This window comes from Micropterus dolomieu, linkage group LG12 (assembly GCF_021292245.1).
Source record: "Micropterus dolomieu isolate WLL.071019.BEF.003 ecotype Adirondacks linkage group LG12, ASM2129224v1, whole genome shotgun sequence".
In the NCBI taxonomy this organism is placed as follows: Eukaryota; Metazoa; Chordata; class Actinopteri; order Centrarchiformes; family Centrarchidae; genus Micropterus; species Micropterus dolomieu.
In genome coordinates, this window is record NC_060161.1 from 26,138,921 (window position 1) to 26,157,048 (window position 18,128).

Below are 18,128 nucleotides of genomic sequence, written 5' to 3' on the forward strand. Positions count from 1 at the left end.
TTAAAGGTAAAATGTGCTACACAAACCTACTGTATACCTGGATATCAAAGCAATATTTTACAAATTAAAAGCACTTATTGTATAAAGTCACAGTCATGATGTATAAGCTCTTACAGGACTATTATTATAAAGCAATAAAGATTCTTTAATATTCTGATATACAGTAATTAAAATACTGATGCTTCTTTTAATCACACTGTTTTAGACGGTCTACCTATTTATCTATGTTTAATTCTATTTCATTTTATTTATTGTTTAACTTGACTTGGTTGCTTTGTGTGAAATTGTGTTGATAATGACATTTCATTCAACTGTAATGTATACATTTAGTGTCATATCAACACAGTATACTGTTAAGTTAACTACATTTACTCAAGCACTGTGCATAAGTAATATTTTAGGGCACTTGTACTTGGAGTGTGGGGTTATAATACTGGCCTATGGACTTAAACTACCCAATCTTTTATAAAGTGGCAGACTAAGTATTAAGATGATCTACTTTAATAAAAATAGTAACACCACATTGTGAAAGTGCTGCATTTAACATTTACTTAAGTTCTCAGAAAAAATGTAGTTGAAGAAGCCTTCTCATTGTGCAGAGTTGACCCAGTCAGTGTTATGTTATTGATTTGTATCTGCTGATGTAGTAATGCATAAGTGGCCTAGCCTACTTATTATACTGTTTGGTAGTTTAACTGGTAAAAATAGTTAGGCTATGTGTCCTAATTAGTGCTGTGTTTGAATTCCATGCACAGCTCTGACTAATGTACACCTGACCAGAAGTCTACTCATAAAGTAAGTAATTCAGCAGTGGAGTAAAAAGTACAATATTTCCTTCTGAAATAGTGGAGTAGAAGTAAAAGTAGCATAAAGTGGAAATACGGCAAATAGACTGAAGGTGACATGCTGCTTACTGATATCAATGCATCGGTAATGACAATTGTGATGATGATGATAATGATGATGATGATGATAATAATTACTTTTACTTGTAGCCTACTACTGTACAGAAGCATTATTTTGAACGCAGGAAAAAGTACTTCCTCCATCCCTGCAGTATAGTATTGTAGTATAGAGAGGCTAGACCAGTGACTGGAAACAACGTCAGCGTGCCATCACGCGTCTGGAGAGCGCGCGCTCCGTTGGCAGCCACGGGTCCTCGGAGGAGAGGAGAGGACGACGATGATGAAGATGGTGGTAACGAGGAGGAGCGCGTGAAGCCGTTGTGCTGCTGCGACTTGGGGATTTACGCTCAGGACGGTGGATTTGATGGATGGCTGCGGTCCTCGTTGTTGTCATTCCTCCTGAGAGAGACACAGAGACATGGGGGACCGTCAGCGGCGGACCCGGAGACTCGGGAGCCTGACGACCAAGTCCCTGGTCTCCAAAGAGACGAAACTCCGGTTGCGCGTGATCTTCCTGGATGACAGCGAGCGCACGTTCGAGGTGGAGGTAAGTTTGTCAATATTTGAAATATTTGTTGTTGTTTTTTTACACCGGATTTTTTTATATTTATTTTTTATTTTTTTTGCTGCAATTGCATTTTTAATGATTTATAAAATATGTCCCAAATTGTTCTCTGACGCAGGAGTTCTGCTTTCACAAAGCACGCCGTGTTTTTGTTGTAGGGTTTTTTTCATTCTGTTCTTACTTTAGATAGATTTAGATTTTCTCTCAATCCTGTAGAAAAAGAGACAGCAAAGTGTTTGCACATCATGTTCAGGCTGGATTCTGATTTGGATCCGATATTAAGACTATAACTCGCCAGCGGTCATACATAAGCACGTGGAATTTAATTTAATATTACAGCATAATTTCATAAGACAATCAGCACCTGCGTTGGAATGTAGCTAACTAAGTACATTTCCTCAAGTACTGCAGGCCTACCCAAGGTGGTTGAGGTCCTACTTGTACTCCACTACATATTCCGGAAGACAATGTTGTAATTTTTACACTCAACATTATTTTCTAGTTGCTTGGTGGATTCTGACTATTAACATCAAATATAAATCAACTAAATTATGATGTTTGATTATGGATTAAACTACCCGTCAGTAGTTGAAATTAACATTATTGATTCTTACACATTAATGCATCACTAATGTATCTATATATCTATAATATCATATCTATAATATGTATAATTCTGAAATGGGCCATTCTGCATAAGCAGTAAATTTGTTCCATATGTTTGACGCTAATACATGTTAGTATGATTTTGAATGTTGGACTTGTAACATAGTAACATAGGATTAAAACAATGTAACTGCAGTACTTATAACATTTATTCATGTAGCTAACACTTTTATCCAAAGCACACCTCTGGAGCAACTGGGAGTTAAGTGTCTTGCTTAGGGACACAATGGTGTATGTCACTGTGGCGAACAGAACCTGGGTCTCTCACACCAAAGGCATGTGTCTTATCCACTGCACCATCACCACCCCGATATGAATTTCTTCCCCTGAACATTGGATTTCTTCCACATGGACACAGATGGTCTTAAACTATCTACATGACTTCAAACCAGCAACATCACAGTCACCAACATCTCATATCTCTAGGCTGCCCCTCCATCAGGAGACATAGTTCAGGTCTGGGCCTTCCTGCTACCTGCAAACATTTGGGCTGCTGCTACCCTAAAATATGTCCCCACAGTGTTGTTGTCTTTATTGCACAATAGAGACAGATAGAGACAGACTAGACTGAGAAACTGAGGCTAAAGTGTTGTGAATCTGGAAGTGCAATGATTAGTTGAATAATCAGTTTTTATAATAAATTAATCAGTAGTCATTTCAAGCAAAAGTGGAAAAATGTTCCAGCTTTTCAAATGTTTATTTTTGCTGCTTTTCTTTGTCTTATATTACGTAACACTAAATATATATATTTGGTTTTAGCTGTGCCGGTCAGACAAAACAAGCAATTATATCAAACTGTGATAGGTATGTTTCACAATTTTGTAGAAAAACAATCTGCAGATTAATTGATAATGAAAATAATCGTTACAGCCGCAGCATGTATGGATGCAAGACAGGACATCCTGCTCTAATGTGTAATATGTGACAGGGACAAACAAAACAAAACAACAAAAACCAGAATGTAAACCTTTATGAACGATGATCAATATTTAAACTTGCAAAGCTCTTTACTAACTTAAAAAGCTTGTGAAACAAGTTTTCTTTAGCAGTAATCATGAATGTCAGACTTTCTCGCTGGCCCCTGAAATATTATGCCAAAATTTTAAACGGTGTTCTGGTGGAGATTGATCAGTATTCAGTCATTCATAAAAACACTTATTGGGATTAAATGCATTCCAATATGACAACACTACAAGCGTTGAATCAATGCTTCATTTACACAATGGTTAAACAGCATTATAATCTATAACTCTACTTAATTTTTATATCTACTTTTTTTATACTGGATAGATCGTACAGGACAGGTGTTCATGTTATTGTGTCCAACAGAGGCGTGAACAGATTCGGGGTGGACGTAAATATTGGAAATTAAATATCTTAAAATAGATTGACTGAATCAGACAAATACTAAGAAAATATGTGTTACAAATCCAAACAGTTACAGGTGTTTGGCTGTCAAACAGCTGTGTGAAGTGTAAACAGCTGGATGTGAAACGTAAACACTCTGCTGTCTATGAACGGTCATGTGGTCCACAGTCCAGCTCCAGAAAAGCAAACGGGCCGCGTTTTCAACATGGTGACGTCGCCTGCAAGGCAGCAATGCAATCTAAAAAGAGACTTTCACTGCGTGTGTTTGGCTTGGGGTATTGTGTTAGCAAAGTAGCTCCATTTTCCACGCCCATGCTTTCTCTGACGGTTTCCAAGCGGCCCTCAGGGGCATTAGTAGCATCTTTAGAGGAGGAGAGGGAGGAGGAGGAGAAGAGAGGTGAAGAAAGAAACAATAAAAGAAAGAAAGGGGATGAATGGATGGATGAACGAGGGGAAAAATAGACTACCCACTCTGTGATAAATATAGTGTATCTGGTAAAAAGAGGAGATAAGTGTGTGACAGACACAAAATCATAAAAATAGATTTCAAGTTGGTACTCAGTGTGTGTGTGTGTGTGTGTGTGTATGTGTGTATGTGTGTGTGTGTGTGTGTGTGTGTGTGAGACTCCAATCGTCTAACCTGGGGGGCAAAACCCCAATTAATGATCAGACAGTGGGAATGGTAGACAGACACAGAGTAGATACAGGAATGAATAAAGGGACTCAAGTAAAATGTAGTGTCAGATTTATTTTATGGAACCATGCCTAGTGCTTGTTATTGTTTAAGGAAAAGTAAACTAAAGTTGTGTTAATACAAAACCGTGTGGAATTCGACATTTCTGCCTGTGGCATCACCCAGTTATTAAAAAAAGACGCTGCTGCGGCGGCATACAGCAATGCAGGCGCCTACATTACCCACAATGCAACTCAACAGCAGACAGTTCGGTCTCACTCCCAACTCTCACATATGGACGCAGGGCTGGACTGGGACAAAAAATCAGCCGTGGTATTTTTGGCCCAGGCAGCCAACCAAAATTGGTCAGACACCCATCACATATACACCCTCCTGAGATTAGGGGTGTTGATGAAACACTTAGCCCATGAGATGTGACATTGCACTATGACAACAAGACAAGAATATTTTTTAATAGGCCTTCTATTTTGAAAAAATATTTATTGATGAAATATTTGATGGGGGGGGGGGGGGGGGGGGGGGGGGGTCTGGGCGTCCTCCCTGCATTCTGGAGACATTTTCTGCACCAATTTATGGTGGAGATGTCTTTATTTATATGGGAAGCACAAAATTCAGGTGGTAGGTGACAATTCAGAATATAAAAATGTAATCGAATATAATGCATTAATCAGTAGCTTATTATTTCTTTTTAGCTTAAGTTACTTTTTTTGAACGCAGAGGTTTCCATTGCATTGCAGACTTATTGTGCAAATAAACCTTTCTCATAGCATTTTTATTTGTTAATTAATATTTCTTGGAGCAAGATATTTTTCTGAACATTTTTAACAAATGCTTTCAAAAAGTGGGGGGTACCTGTCCCCAGCGTCCCCAGTGTAAATGACCCTCCCTTCCTACAGGTTGAGCTGCTCCATGCTTACCCCTTCACCTCCACTCTCCTCCTGCTCTCTCTCTCTCTCCCACGGCCCTGTCACTTTGTCACTCGCTAACACAAGCCTCCTCCTCTGCCTGCCAGAGGCCATGGCTCTCCTTTACTCCTTCAAGTGTCTATGCCTGCTGATGTTGATGTTGAAGCTACTGCAGCAACGGTAACAAACATATCGGTTGTTTTCGCGCATTTGGCGGCAGCCATCTGAAGATTTTTTGGTGGGGGCCGTAACACAAGAAACAGAGAGCAGAGGGGGTGGGGGCTAGTAAGAGATGTAATTGGGCCGGCCCAGTGTCAGTATAGAAAATTACCCAATGGGCCGCTGTCCGTGCGTTGTGGGCCGATCATTTATACAATTAACAGTTACTATTTAACAGTTACATAAATAAATAATTTACATTACACCAGCCCCAAAGGTGCGTTGGCCCACCGGGCATTTATGCCATATTACCAGTCCAGCCCTGTATGGTCAGTTGGTCAAGACCCTTGTCGTCGCTTGGTAACACCCAGGGTACCCCTTTAGTGTCGTTTTTTGACGTGTAGGGCTCCGCAGTCAAGTTAGCAACAATAAAAATGCAACTTTCAGTTAGATTTCAATGGACACATTCATACTTAACCTGCGCCTCACACGTAACGGGAGTCGGCACTTATTTAATTTTTTTTCATCTCTTGTACCGTGTCGGTTACACTGGTAAATCTATAAGAATTAGACTTTGGGGCTCGTGGTTTCCCTTAAATGAACTGAACGATTGAATTACAGAGAATCTAACTGATATAATGGTATGTGGCATATCCATATTGATATTGATCTTACATTTAAACATTAATATTTGTATTAACGATCAAAGCAGCTTAGAAGCAGCTAAAGCAGGCGACCCGGCGGGTTTGAAGAGGTTTTACACATCCAAAGGTCTTCTTTAAAAACCAGACCAGGCGTTTAATCAAAATGGGTTCCCTCACCAGGCCAGTAAACGGGGTAGGCAGCTATTTGGGAATCGGCTATTAGCTGAAGTTTTACGGTAAATAAAAACAATCAATGTTGAGGTTTTGTTTCAGAAGGAAGACAAACACCAGTCTCCTTGGTGAAAGTCTGGTTTGTGACCCACCTGTCTACCCCAACCACTTCCTTAGTTGGACTTTTCTGTTATTTATACGCTACACCTGCTTTTAGGGTTCATAAATGCCCTGGCTTCCCAGTTACAAACTGACGCCAAGGGGTCTTGACCATACAAGTTGTTCAGTCAGAGATTAAGCTGTGTTATGCTAGCAGCAGCTAATGAAGCAGTGAGCCTCTGGCTACAGAGGTTTGGTAAGCTCACTTCTTTCTAACCACACCGACAGATTTCCTTTCATTTTTAAAGTTGTAGTCTTCAGCAACTCACATGACTCAAGTGTTTTTACTTGAGGCAGTTTATCAGACTTCACACAGCTCCCTCTGGAGACAATAAAGGCTTTAAACAACTTATTTTACATATGCAGTAGTATTCACCAACACCTGCAAACAGACTCTGATGTGTAAAATTGATGGATTTCCCCTTTAATTAAAAGAATAAAATGAAACGGTATTAATTAACAGGATGTTTTGACAAATAAAATTGAAATAATTATATATATATTTCAGGCATGTCATGACATTTGTTTGAAAGGACATCATATTTTCCTACATTTTACATTATATGTCTCACGGATGAATTTCCAGCCAGCAGATTGGACAATAAAGTTTAATTCCACTCAGTTTTACTCTATTCTGCTCTATTGAAACTCTTCTGTTGTTCTGGGGGCGGCCATTTGTTTCCAGTAATCATCGGTTAGGCCTGTGTTCTCTTCATAATCGCTTACAGCTGCTCTGTCCCTCCTCTTCCTCCCTCTCGCTCTTTCTCATGACAAGTTAATGAGGGACGTCCAGTGACCCTTGTCGGGGTGCTAAACACTGGCTAGCAGACAGCAAACACTAAAAAAAACAAACAATTGTGTTGCTGCAGTTAAGGGAACAATGCACATCTCGGTAATTAGAGAGATGAGAAAGAAAATGAGGGAAGAAGAGGGAAAGAAAAAAGAACAGGAGAGGAGGCAATAAGAGGAGAAGTTTGAGGAGGACACAATGAAAGGTTCTTGAGTGCACATCCGTCCTACATTTTATTGGACTGAAATCAATGTAAATGTTACTTAGATCTACCTTAGTGGGTCTTTATAGCAAGTGTCTAACACGACAAAGTACAAGGAATATACAGACTGATTACATTATGCTAACATCATGATAAACTGAAACATACGCTCACCGGCCACTTTATTAGGTACACCTTGCTAGTACCGGGTTGGACCCCCTTTTGCCTTCAGAACTGCCTTAATTCTTTGTGGCATACTTTCAACAAGGTGTTAGACACGTTCCTTAGAGACTTTGGTCCATATTGAAATGATAGCATCATACACTGATGCAAATATCCCGTCCCACCACATCCTAAAGGTGCTCTATTGGATTGAGACCTGGTGACTGTGGAGGCCACTGCAGTACAGTGAAAGTGACATGGTGCATTATCCTGCTGGAAGTAGCCATCAGAAGATGGGTCCACTGTGGTCATAAAGGGATGGACATGGTCAGCAGCAATACTCAAGTAGGCTGGAGCGTTTAAACGATGCTCAGTTGGTAATAAGGCGCCAAGAAAATATCCCCCACACCGTTGAGATATTCGCTGAATTTAATAAAACACAGTCTTGGATTAGAATTGCATACCTAACCTAACTTAAGTAAAATTATCTAAGTATTATCAGCAACATGTACTTAAAAGTACTAAAGTGAAAAAAAACCCGTAAAATAGTAGCTAATATATAAATGTCAGATTTTAAAACTCAAATAATAACCTAATAAATCCAGTAGCAGTTAGGCTTCAGAAAATAGATAACAGATCAACATGGAATTTAAGCTTTAAATATTTTTGTTTATTATCCTTTTGTATTATCCTGCATTCACGGGCCAGTGGGAAAGTGCGCAACAAGTTCTTGTTTTTTCACAATTAAATCTTTATTGGAAAGAAGTGTAGCCCAACATGTGTGTAACAAAGCACCTATTTGACTTGTTAAAACCAAAACATCATTAGCTTTTCTCACCTGCCTTGTGGGCAGGAGTCAAATGTTACCTCAACACTGGAGGACTTTCAGTTCACTTTGAAAACAACAGACCTCCAGTTTATATGACCCATAACAGTGAATGCAGCATTATACAACTTTGCAATATGCAAAGTTCTCATGAACTAAGTAACAGAGAAATTGAGCTGGGGTCCCCTGAGAGTCCATGGACTCGAGTTTTAAGAGCGTCTCAATTAAAAAATCCAATTAAAAAATCCCTCACACTCTCTTACTACCACTTTAATTCTCTCTCTTTCTCAGCAAAAGGTTTTAGGCGGCGACTTCTTCAACAAAGTGTGTGGCCATCTGAAACTGCTGGAGAAAGAGTACTTTGGACTGGAATTCAGACACCACAGCGGCAACTACGTAAGAAAGATTTAACACATGTACACGCACAAAGAATATTTTAATTTCTTTGCCATGTAACACATTTCTGTTGCAGGTGTGGTTAGAGCTGCTGAAGCCGCTGGCTAAACAGATTAAATGTAAGTCACAGGCACTTCACTTTTACATGCACTCCAGTTATGATCAAGTAAACATGTAAACATCATATTTTAGTTTCAGAAACCAGGATAAACTCTTACCAGGTACTTAAGACAGAAAGTGGGACATAGTGATATGTCACTAACAGGTTTATGGTCAAGGGTCTCAACAGAAATGTGAGACAATGTGTAATGATTCTCTACAAGCTAAAATGCAAGTAGAGGGTGTGACGTTGGTAATGTGAAAAATAACTGTATTGTTGCTGTCGTTGTCTTTCATTAGTGGTGCAGGAGCAAAATCCAGCAGAATAGAAACCACAGCAGAGTCTAGGGGAAACAAACCAATTCCATTTTCTCTGCATCTTCTACTTGAAGCATAATTCTTCTCTCTGGAAGAAGTACTCACATCCATTACTTAAAGTTTCAGTGTCAAGTCAAGCCAAGTTTATTTATAAAGCACATTTAAAAGTGCTGGACAAGTTATACAGAAGAAGAAGACATAAAAAATATAACCAGATAAATTAAAACAGGCCAAACAATTAATAACATACAGCAATAAGATAGAAAAACAACAAATTTAGATACAAAATAGATAAATAAAGACACAAGCACAGATGCCACTAAACAGACTCAAACGCCAAAGAATAAAAATGTGTTTTAAGTCGAGACTTAAAAGTGTGGATAGTGGGGGGTGATCTAATAATCAGGGGTAAATTATTCCACAGTCTTGGGGCCACCACTGAAAAGGCACGGGCACCCTTTGTTTTCATACGAGACTGTGGGATGGCTAAGAGCGATTGGTTTGATGATCTGAGGGGTCTGGAGGAGTGATGAAATATTAGGAGTTCTGAAATATAAGATTGGGCCAGTCCATGTAACGCCTTAAAAACAATTAACAGCACCTTAAAATCGATATATATATTTGACTGTAACCAGTGAAGAGCAGCCAATATTGGGGATATATGGTCCCTCTTCCTTGTACCAGTTAACAATCTAGCAGCTGCATTTTGAACAAGCTGCAAGCGTGATAAAGATGAGTGACAGATGTCACTGAGATGTCACATTGAGTACAAGTAACTGAAGTAATCAATTCGAGATGATATAAGTGCATGCAAGACAGTTTCAAGGTCCTTTACAGAGAGAATGGATTTAAGTTTTGCTATGGTCCTTAAATGAACCTTTAACAACAGAGTTTATATGTTTGTCAAATTTTAATGATAAATCAAAGATAACCCCTAAGTTCCTAGCAAAGGGTTGTACATTAATTGACAGGGGGCCCAGAATTTTTGATAATTCCTCAATTGAGTTTGGGGAACCAAATAATATTACTTCAGTCTTGTTTTCATTTAGTTGGAGAAAGTTGTGTAAGTTTTAGTGGCATCTAGTGGTGAGGGTTGCGAATCACAACCAGCTGCTCACAGTGCATTCTCATGCTCCTCAGATGGTCCCATTTCCCGAGTTGTGAAGTCGTCCGTCCGACTTCGGTATGTGTTCATGTGCTCTCAAGTCAGACTGTGGAATCAACATGGACGCTACTACAAAGATGTGTCAGATTAGTATTATCAGAGCGTATAAACAATACGCAGACATCTAGTTCATGGACAGCAAATGAACCATTATAACCATATTACAAATTACATGTTTGCAAATATGTATAAAAAATATGTGATTTTGCACAAATCATAGTTTCTGTATTCTTCTTTATGTCCCATGTACACTTTATTTCTCTTTTTGCAAAAAAGATTGAAGGAGGAAAAAAAGGATTCTGATTATTTCGACACCACATGAATGCAGTCACCGCTCAGCTCTCCCTTTCCAAGCCAGTTTGTGCATTGTAGAAACATGGTGTTGCAACATGGTGAGGGGTCCCGCGGTGTATGTAGATAGAAATGGCTCATTCTAAGGTAATACAAACATAACGGTTCATTATGTGAGGTTTTTATCCACCACTGAAAACATAGTTATGGATCCTAAAAACATTTTGGAATCAGTGTAGTAGATGGCTTCAGCCACAGCTGCAAACCGGCTGCAGTAGCTGCAAAGTATTCCTTCGAGGGAATTGCGCTCGTCAAAATTATGTCGACAAAAAGTGCTTCTTTAAGCCACTGACGGGCTCAGACGGTTATACCAGGTGTCTGACATCATCATGGAAAGGATCCCTACGAGTGACTCTCGGTGACCTTTGTAACCAGAAGTATGGCTCAAGGACAATCCTCGTTCTGAAATCTCTGCACACATGGTGATAAGACAATAAAATATATTTTAGGGACTTCAGAGGCTCTCCTGTTAGTTTTGTTGCAGGGCAAACTACAACATAATCATTCTTCTAAGAACATGATGACCTCATGTAAATCCCAGCAGAGCTTCCTATACCTCCTGTTAAGGCTTGTGTGGGTGACCCAAGCGCAGACACAAAGCACAAGAGACAGACCAACTTTTACAGGCTTCATTACTTAACAAAAGGTGCAAAGATGATGAAGGCTGGGTAAGGCTTGGCTAGAGTAAGGGGCAGGCAGGTTGGAGCTGAAGAGATCCGGTTTCCAAAGTAGCATATGGCGATATAGGCAAAGTGAAAACTCCAGCAGACAACACAAGAATCTTAAAGAGAAAAACACAATGAAGGTTTCTAGCAAACAACAAAACTAGAAACACTAGAACCTATACTTGGCCTGATGTACTCTACTGTGGTTAGGTACTGAATAATCTAGCGCCAATCACAGGAGGCCTTGAGTCTTACATACCAGGTGTTGATGAGAAGATAGGTGTCACTACCTCGCCCCAAAACACACCCACATCGACAGACAAGGGGGGGGTGGGGGGCTGAGCCAGTATAATCAGCAACATAATCTTTAATCTATAATAATGCATCATATTCAATAAGTTGATAAAGTAGTAAAATAGTACAAAAGTACAAGTACCTCAAAGTTGTAATAGAATAAGTACAGTACTTAAATAAATATACTTTTCACCACTGATCAAACCTTCTGCTAATTTCGCACTTGCAGTAGAAAAACAAGTCTCTGCTTCTGTATCTTTAACGTTCCTTTTCTTTTTTTCCAGACACCAACGATCTGTTCTTCAGGTTTATAGTAAAGTTCTTCCCACCAGATCCCGGACAACTAAAGAGAGGCCTCACCAGGTAACTATGTTTGTTAGACATCTTTGGATCTTTGTCATATATCCAAACTGTATCCACTGTTGTCTCAAGATGATGAGATATTTATTTACCTCTTATCTCTCTTATCACATCTCACCTCCTAACACATGAAATCAATGAATTATAGATGTTCTTATTATATGTGTGTGTGTGTAGGTATCTTTTTGCCTTACAGATAAAACAGGACTTGTCTAACGGCAGTTTGACCTGTCATGACAACAGCGCCGCCCTGCTCGTCTCTCACATACTGCAGTGTAAGCATTAAAATACAGACATACTCAAAGTTGTCATAAAGAAGTAAATCCAAGCCAGCAGACATAATTGAATTTATATACTGTTTATTATATGTATTACTGACAGTGGTGGAATGTAACTAAGTACAGTTAATTAAGTGGTGTACTTAAGTACAGATTCAAGGTACCTGTACTTTACCTGAATATTTCTATTTTATGCAACTTTATACTTCTACTCCACCAAATCTCAGAGGTACTTTTTACTTCACTACATTTGTCTGACAGCTTTAGTTACATTTCAGATTACAATCAATTTTCAAATGCAATGCTGTGACACAAGAATGAAAAAAAACCAGTAGCCTGTTTGTGGCTGTCATTGGACTGTAATATAAGCACTTAATTAGCCTGAGTATTTCATTTGAATTAAATGATTAGCTGTTCTACCTACCTGCGTCCATGTTTTGGGGGGAGTGGCTTTGGAGGAAGGCCTCAAGGGATGGGCTGGAATTTCTTTGGTTGGCTACTCTCAAAATGTAGCTGTCTCTAGTTCTCCAACGTTGCCTACTTTAAGTTAGATAAATCAGCTGGAAAGAGCATCTTAGCAAAGCTGAAAACAGGCTGTTTCTCTGAGCTCATGAAAAGTTGACTTGTTAAAGCTACGTGGTTCCCACAGGATAGACACGGTTTTGAATGCCGGACTTATAATACTTATTTTCAGTGTGGCAATATATTAATACTTCATTCACCACTGTTATTGAGCATTAAAAACGTGTGTTTCATCCAAATAAAGATATTTGGAAACACAAAGTTAGAGAAAAGAAAGACTTCTTACAAACATACCCTGTGACTGTACTGATTTATTTATACGTAAACACTATTTTTCCAAGCATGTTTTAATGTGTGTGTTTGTGTTGCAGCAGAGCTAGGGGACTATGACGAAGAGCTCGACTGTCACCATTTAGAGATGAAGCAGTATGTCCCCAACCAGGAATACCTAGACCACAAGATCATCAAGTTTCACAAGAAACACAGGTACACAACAAAAACTTATTGCTGACTGTGGTGTATGGACAGCTGTGTGGATGTTTTTCCACACCAAAAGGGATTCAACATGTTGCAAAGACATCACAACTTAATCACACCTAAGGTCATTCATGGTTAAAATGTGTTGGTAAATATAACCTGCACTTTTCATTCAGTCTCTTCTCTCTCGCTTTCTGTAGAGGTGCGTCTCCAGCAGACTCTGATATCCACCTGCTGGAGGTGGCAAGGAAGCTGGACATGTACGGTATCAGGCCTCACCCCGCCCATGACGGGGAGGGAATGAGGATCAACCTGGCTGTCACGCACTCTGGAGTACTTGTCTTTCAGGTATGTGGCTGTTAGTCTAAACAACACACCTTCACACGGATTAACCTTCCATAAAGCTGGTAGCTGAAAGTGCTTGCTGTCATGCCACTACTCTGCCTACAGGGGGGGCTGTTTTTAGCCACATTAGCAGCTCGGCTCTAGGGATGGCAGGGTTAGTTTGTTGGTCCAGAGTGAAATTTCTCAACAAATTTTGGATGGGTTGCCATGAAAATTTGGCACAGACATTCAGGGTCTCCAGAGGATGAATCCTTTGGTAATCCCCTTGACTTTTTTTTTAGCCACCAACAGGACAAAACTTTCCACATACATAGGTACATCTAAAGCAAGAGACTAACATTGTAAAACACTAAATGTTACACCTTAACATCAACATGTTATATCTTTATAGACTGTCGTCTTGCACTGAACAACACGCATTAATCTTCTGTGCTTTCTAGGGAAACACCAAAATCAACACGTTTAGCTGGGCGAAGATCCGAAAGCTGAGCTTCAAGCGAAAACATTTCCTCATTAAACTACACGACAAAGTTGGGGTGAGGACCTGACCTGGCTTAATCCTCTGTTTGTTTTAAAACTCCGTGTTTGGGTGGCTGCATTTATTTACACATATTTACATAATGTACGTGTTGTGTGATGTCCATCCAGCCGTCGTGTAAGGACACACTAGAGTTCTCCATGACCAGTCGGGATGTATGCAAGTCCTTCTGGAAGACGTGCGTGGAGTACCATGCCTTCTTCAGACTGGCAGAGGAACCGAAGACAATACACAAAACACTGCTGTCCAGTAAGGGCTCCAGCTTTAGATACAGGTAAATATTATATCTCTTACCAAAGCTCCAATTATTTTTCCAATTTTCTCCTTTTTCTGTCACATTTGTTTCTATGTTTGTTTTCAAGTGTGGTTACACATCTAGTTTTGTTCTCTCAAACAAAGAAATGCTCAGGTTGTGGCACCAGTCTCTTTGGGTCTTTTCAGAGACCTACAATTAACTTGGTGTTCATTTTGAATTGAGACCTCAAGAATTTTCTAACGCCCAAACACTGAGGTGGATTACCTATCCTCAGGGAAAGATCTAAACTGATGACTAAATATGAACCTTCCTCTAACCATCTAAAGTCAATCCAAACATGCCTGCTTGGTCAACCCTTTAAGGGTCTGACCCTGATTTAGAGATGGGTCATCTATGCAGGTTGCAAGACAAAGAACAACCTTTTACACTGCTTTTTGTTGTTTAGGAGGTGTTACCAGAATGCATTTGGAAAAACTGAAGTTTTGCATTTCACTGTTTCAGAATTTCATTTAATTTTGGGAAGAGCTTTGTATATTGCTCTTAGACACTGCTGTATCCTTGAAGATAATGGTTATAATGACTATTTCATGTGTAATGTTTGTATTTAATGTGTTATTTTGTGTGGTAGCGGGCGGACCCAGAAACAGCTGCTGGAGTGTATGGGATCAGGGGAGAAGAAGCCTTCGCACTTTGAGAGGTGAGAGTAAATGAAGCAAACAAAAAAAGTCTTCAATTTACCTCCAAAACAAAGAAACCACCAATAAAGGCATTTATTTTCAATGTTTTTGAACTGTGGTGGGATGCCAAACCCCAACAGGATCCTAAATAGTTAATTTTGTTATTCTTATTTCTTTTCTCTTGTTGTGTGAATTTACTGTGTATTTTACACATTTAGCTAACAGTCAACTTAACCAAGGTCTTGTGTAGGTTAAGGGTCAAAGCAAAAGCACCCTGATAACAGATGAACAATTTGGAAAAAATATCAAATACAAGCTAACGAAAGAGAGAAGTGATTTCTTATCGTCTCTATTTATCATCTTTTCTTTATGTCTCATCACTTGTCATCCAGGACTTACTGTCAGTCAGACTTCGATCCCAGACACTGTCGTTCTTCACCTGATCTCCTCACGGATGTCTCCAAACAAGTAAAGAAAACTAATGAAAACTAACATTCACAGAGTAGGAAAAACATTGATGCAGATAGCTTGCTTTCACATAACTAGTAGAGCTGCATTAATTAGTTGATTAGTCTATAAGGTGATGAACAGAAAGTGAACTATTTTGATAATCGTAAGTAATTTTTCAAGCAAGAATGCCAAATATATGCAGCTTAATTGATAATGAAAATAATCGTTAGGAAGGTCTAACGTTTTATGTCCTACCCTCCTCAGTTGTACGAGCACTCCCACCCTTTGACTCGGTCAAGTCATGCTTTGGCAGCCCGCAGTCAGGATGAGTTGGACCCACATCACCAAGACGTAGACGACATCGAAATCTGTGGAGGAGGGGCTAAACGCAGCCAGTCATCTGTCGAGGTCACCCAGAGGAGCCTCCCTCTCTCCCAAGTCACTCCCCTCTCTCCATCTCTACACCAATCGTCCCTCTCGCCCAAGATAAGATCTGCCTCCACATCTGTAATGGAGGATGTGAGGGGGGGGCGGATCGGGACGCAGCGCCAAGCCCAAAGGCTAGCCGGTGTCTATGGTAACAGGTCACGGCGTCGGCCCAATCCCCAGCCACACCCGGATGCCCCTCAGCAGTTGGTTCTTCTCTACCCAAATAGTCCTGCGTACCAGTATCACCCTATCCTCCCAACATTCCCATTAGCTGGTTCCTCACCTTTTAACCGTCACCCCTACTTGTCGGACTATGTTGCTGTTTCCTCACTGGAGCGTTTCCCGCAGGCAAGAAGGCAGGATTACGTAACAATGGATGGCCTATCGCGATCATCTTTCTATCCGCTAAGCCATGGTTCACCGTCCAACTCGCCAATCAGGAGGAACTTCCGCCCCTCCGGCTCAGGCGGACTGGGATTGGCTAGGGTTTACCAGCCAGGAAGCAATGGAGCGAGGCTCTTGGGCGTTGGACATACGGAGGCGGGGCATTACAGTGACGACTCCAACTTCCTGCCGGGACTGCCTCGCCGCGTGGCTAGCCAACCAGATGTTAAGTTTCACCTCTCAAGAAGTTCTAACCCCGCCTTTAACCCTGCATCTGAGTTTCGTCCCCTTGGTTACTACCCCCATCTGACACGCCCCTCCAGACCCACCTACCTCCCACTAAACTCCTCCCCTCTGCCTGAACGACCCGCCTCGCTATGCATGATTGGAGGCACCACGGGAAGCTACAGCGATTCAGACCCAGAGGTTTTCTATCCGTATTACTGCCCACCACCCCCGCTGGGGAAAATGGTACGATCCGCCGGACTAGCCAGAATGAGGTTTTCTTCTGGAAGCCTCCAACTGGATGAGGAGGAAGAGGCGGAGGAGAAAGAGGAGGCGGAAAGTGATGCGATGGAGAGAGCAAACAAGGAGCAGAAGGGCGAAGACGAGAAGAAAGAAAACTTAGGAGGAGACAAGACTAAAGGTGCTGCGAAGATTACTGAAGTAACTCTGTAGACACACATGCAAACTGTGCAAAGGTTCATGATATGATCACACTGAAAACTGGCGGGATGGTTTAAAAAAAATAATAAAAAAAACACAATCGCACAAAAACACAGACTGTAGATAAAACAGGACTATTGTAATAAATGTGATGGCTTCATACTGTGTGTATGAGAAGTGTCTTGTCTTTAAAGTGTTCTGGCAGATTAAATGTACTCTTTTTGCCTTTTAGCGAAAACCTCAACTTCTGAAAACACCAGCTGCTCTTTAGTAGCCACATTATGGGTACAATTTTGAGGATTGTTAATACATCTAAAATCATACCTATGTACCCCTCCTAGCGGACCACCCAAGGTCAAACAAGCTGTACAAGCCTCAGATGTATCAACTAACCCGGCTTTTGCAAAGCCAAGGAGAAACAGCATTTTTAGGTCAATAGCAGCGTGGCTGTGCGTAGGAGTCCGGTGTTAATGTGTCTTTATTTTCTTCTTCTGGCCAATTGCTCCTGCTTTGTGAAGCAACAGCCTGAAGAAACTTATGGTGTTATGCAGCATTCTCTAAGCCAAAATGCACAGGGCAAGAAAGAAATGGTTTTGGACTTTAATATGAAGTCTTGTGTGTTCTGTTGCTGTGTTTAGATGGATTTGGTAAAGATTACTGGATTTTTGGGTGACGTAGCTGGGTTTGTTATTTTATATGAATGATTTTTGTGAATCAGTAGAGAAGTGTGAACAAAGAATTTTTTGCTTCATATAACACAACTGCATTTGCCAATAAATGATTATAAAAGGACGAAAACAATAAATGTGACTTAATAATAAATGAATAATACCTTTTTCCTGGTATTATTACAATTGTTTAAAATTATTGGGTAATTTCAACAAAGCACTCAGATTATTTTTTAGAATTATTTAAGACACAATGTGGTAACAGAAATCTAAATTAAAGCAAAGATTGTCAGAAACTATTCATACCCCAAAATTTGTCACTAATGAAATTTTAATACATGTGCACTGATAACTATTGAACGAAAACTACTTTGCTCAGTACATGTGCCTCATTGCCATGATTTGTCCTTGAGAAAAAAAATAAGAGTAGTGAAAAGAAACAGTTGAAACATGTTTCTCAATCAAACTTAAATATTTATTCATAAAACTCTAAGTCCCGCTACAAAAAAAAGAGAGTACATTTCTGTATAATCTTACATCTTTCATTGTACACCCCCCCCCCCCCCCCCCCCCC

General features: G+C 40.2%; 1 protein-coding gene across 1 annotated transcript; it reads left to right on the forward strand.

Moving 5' to 3' along the window:
- Positions 1 to 1,323: 1,323 nt before the first annotated feature.
- LOC123980539 (FERM domain-containing protein 7) lies at positions 1,324 to 17,053 on the forward strand. The gene is made up of 12 exons (XM_046064973.1): positions 1,324 to 1,452; positions 8,508 to 8,612; positions 8,689 to 8,731; positions 11,789 to 11,867; positions 12,042 to 12,139; positions 13,036 to 13,150; positions 13,342 to 13,489; positions 13,927 to 14,022; positions 14,135 to 14,298; positions 14,909 to 14,977; positions 15,350 to 15,425; positions 15,672 to 17,053. Exons 1-12 carry the CDS (start codon positions 1,324 to 1,326, stop codon positions 16,896 to 16,898), a joined length of 2,349 nt encoding a protein of 782 aa, XP_045920929.1. The 3' UTR covers positions 16,899 to 17,053.
- Positions 17,054 to 18,128: the final 1,075 nt, after the last annotated feature.

Coding starts and splice junctions, on each gene's coding strand:
- LOC123980539 (XM_046064973.1), top strand. CDS start 1,324: ATGGGGGACCGTCAGCGGCGGACCCGGAGACTCGGGAGCCTGACGACC. Junction 1,453..8,507: donor AGCGCACGTTCGAGGTGGAG/GTAAGTTTGTCA, acceptor TCTCTTTCTCAG/CAAAAGGTTTTAGGCGGCGA. Junction 14,978..15,349: donor AAGCCTTCGCACTTTGAGAG/GTGAGAGTAAAT, acceptor CTTGTCATCCAG/GACTTACTGTCAGTCAGACT.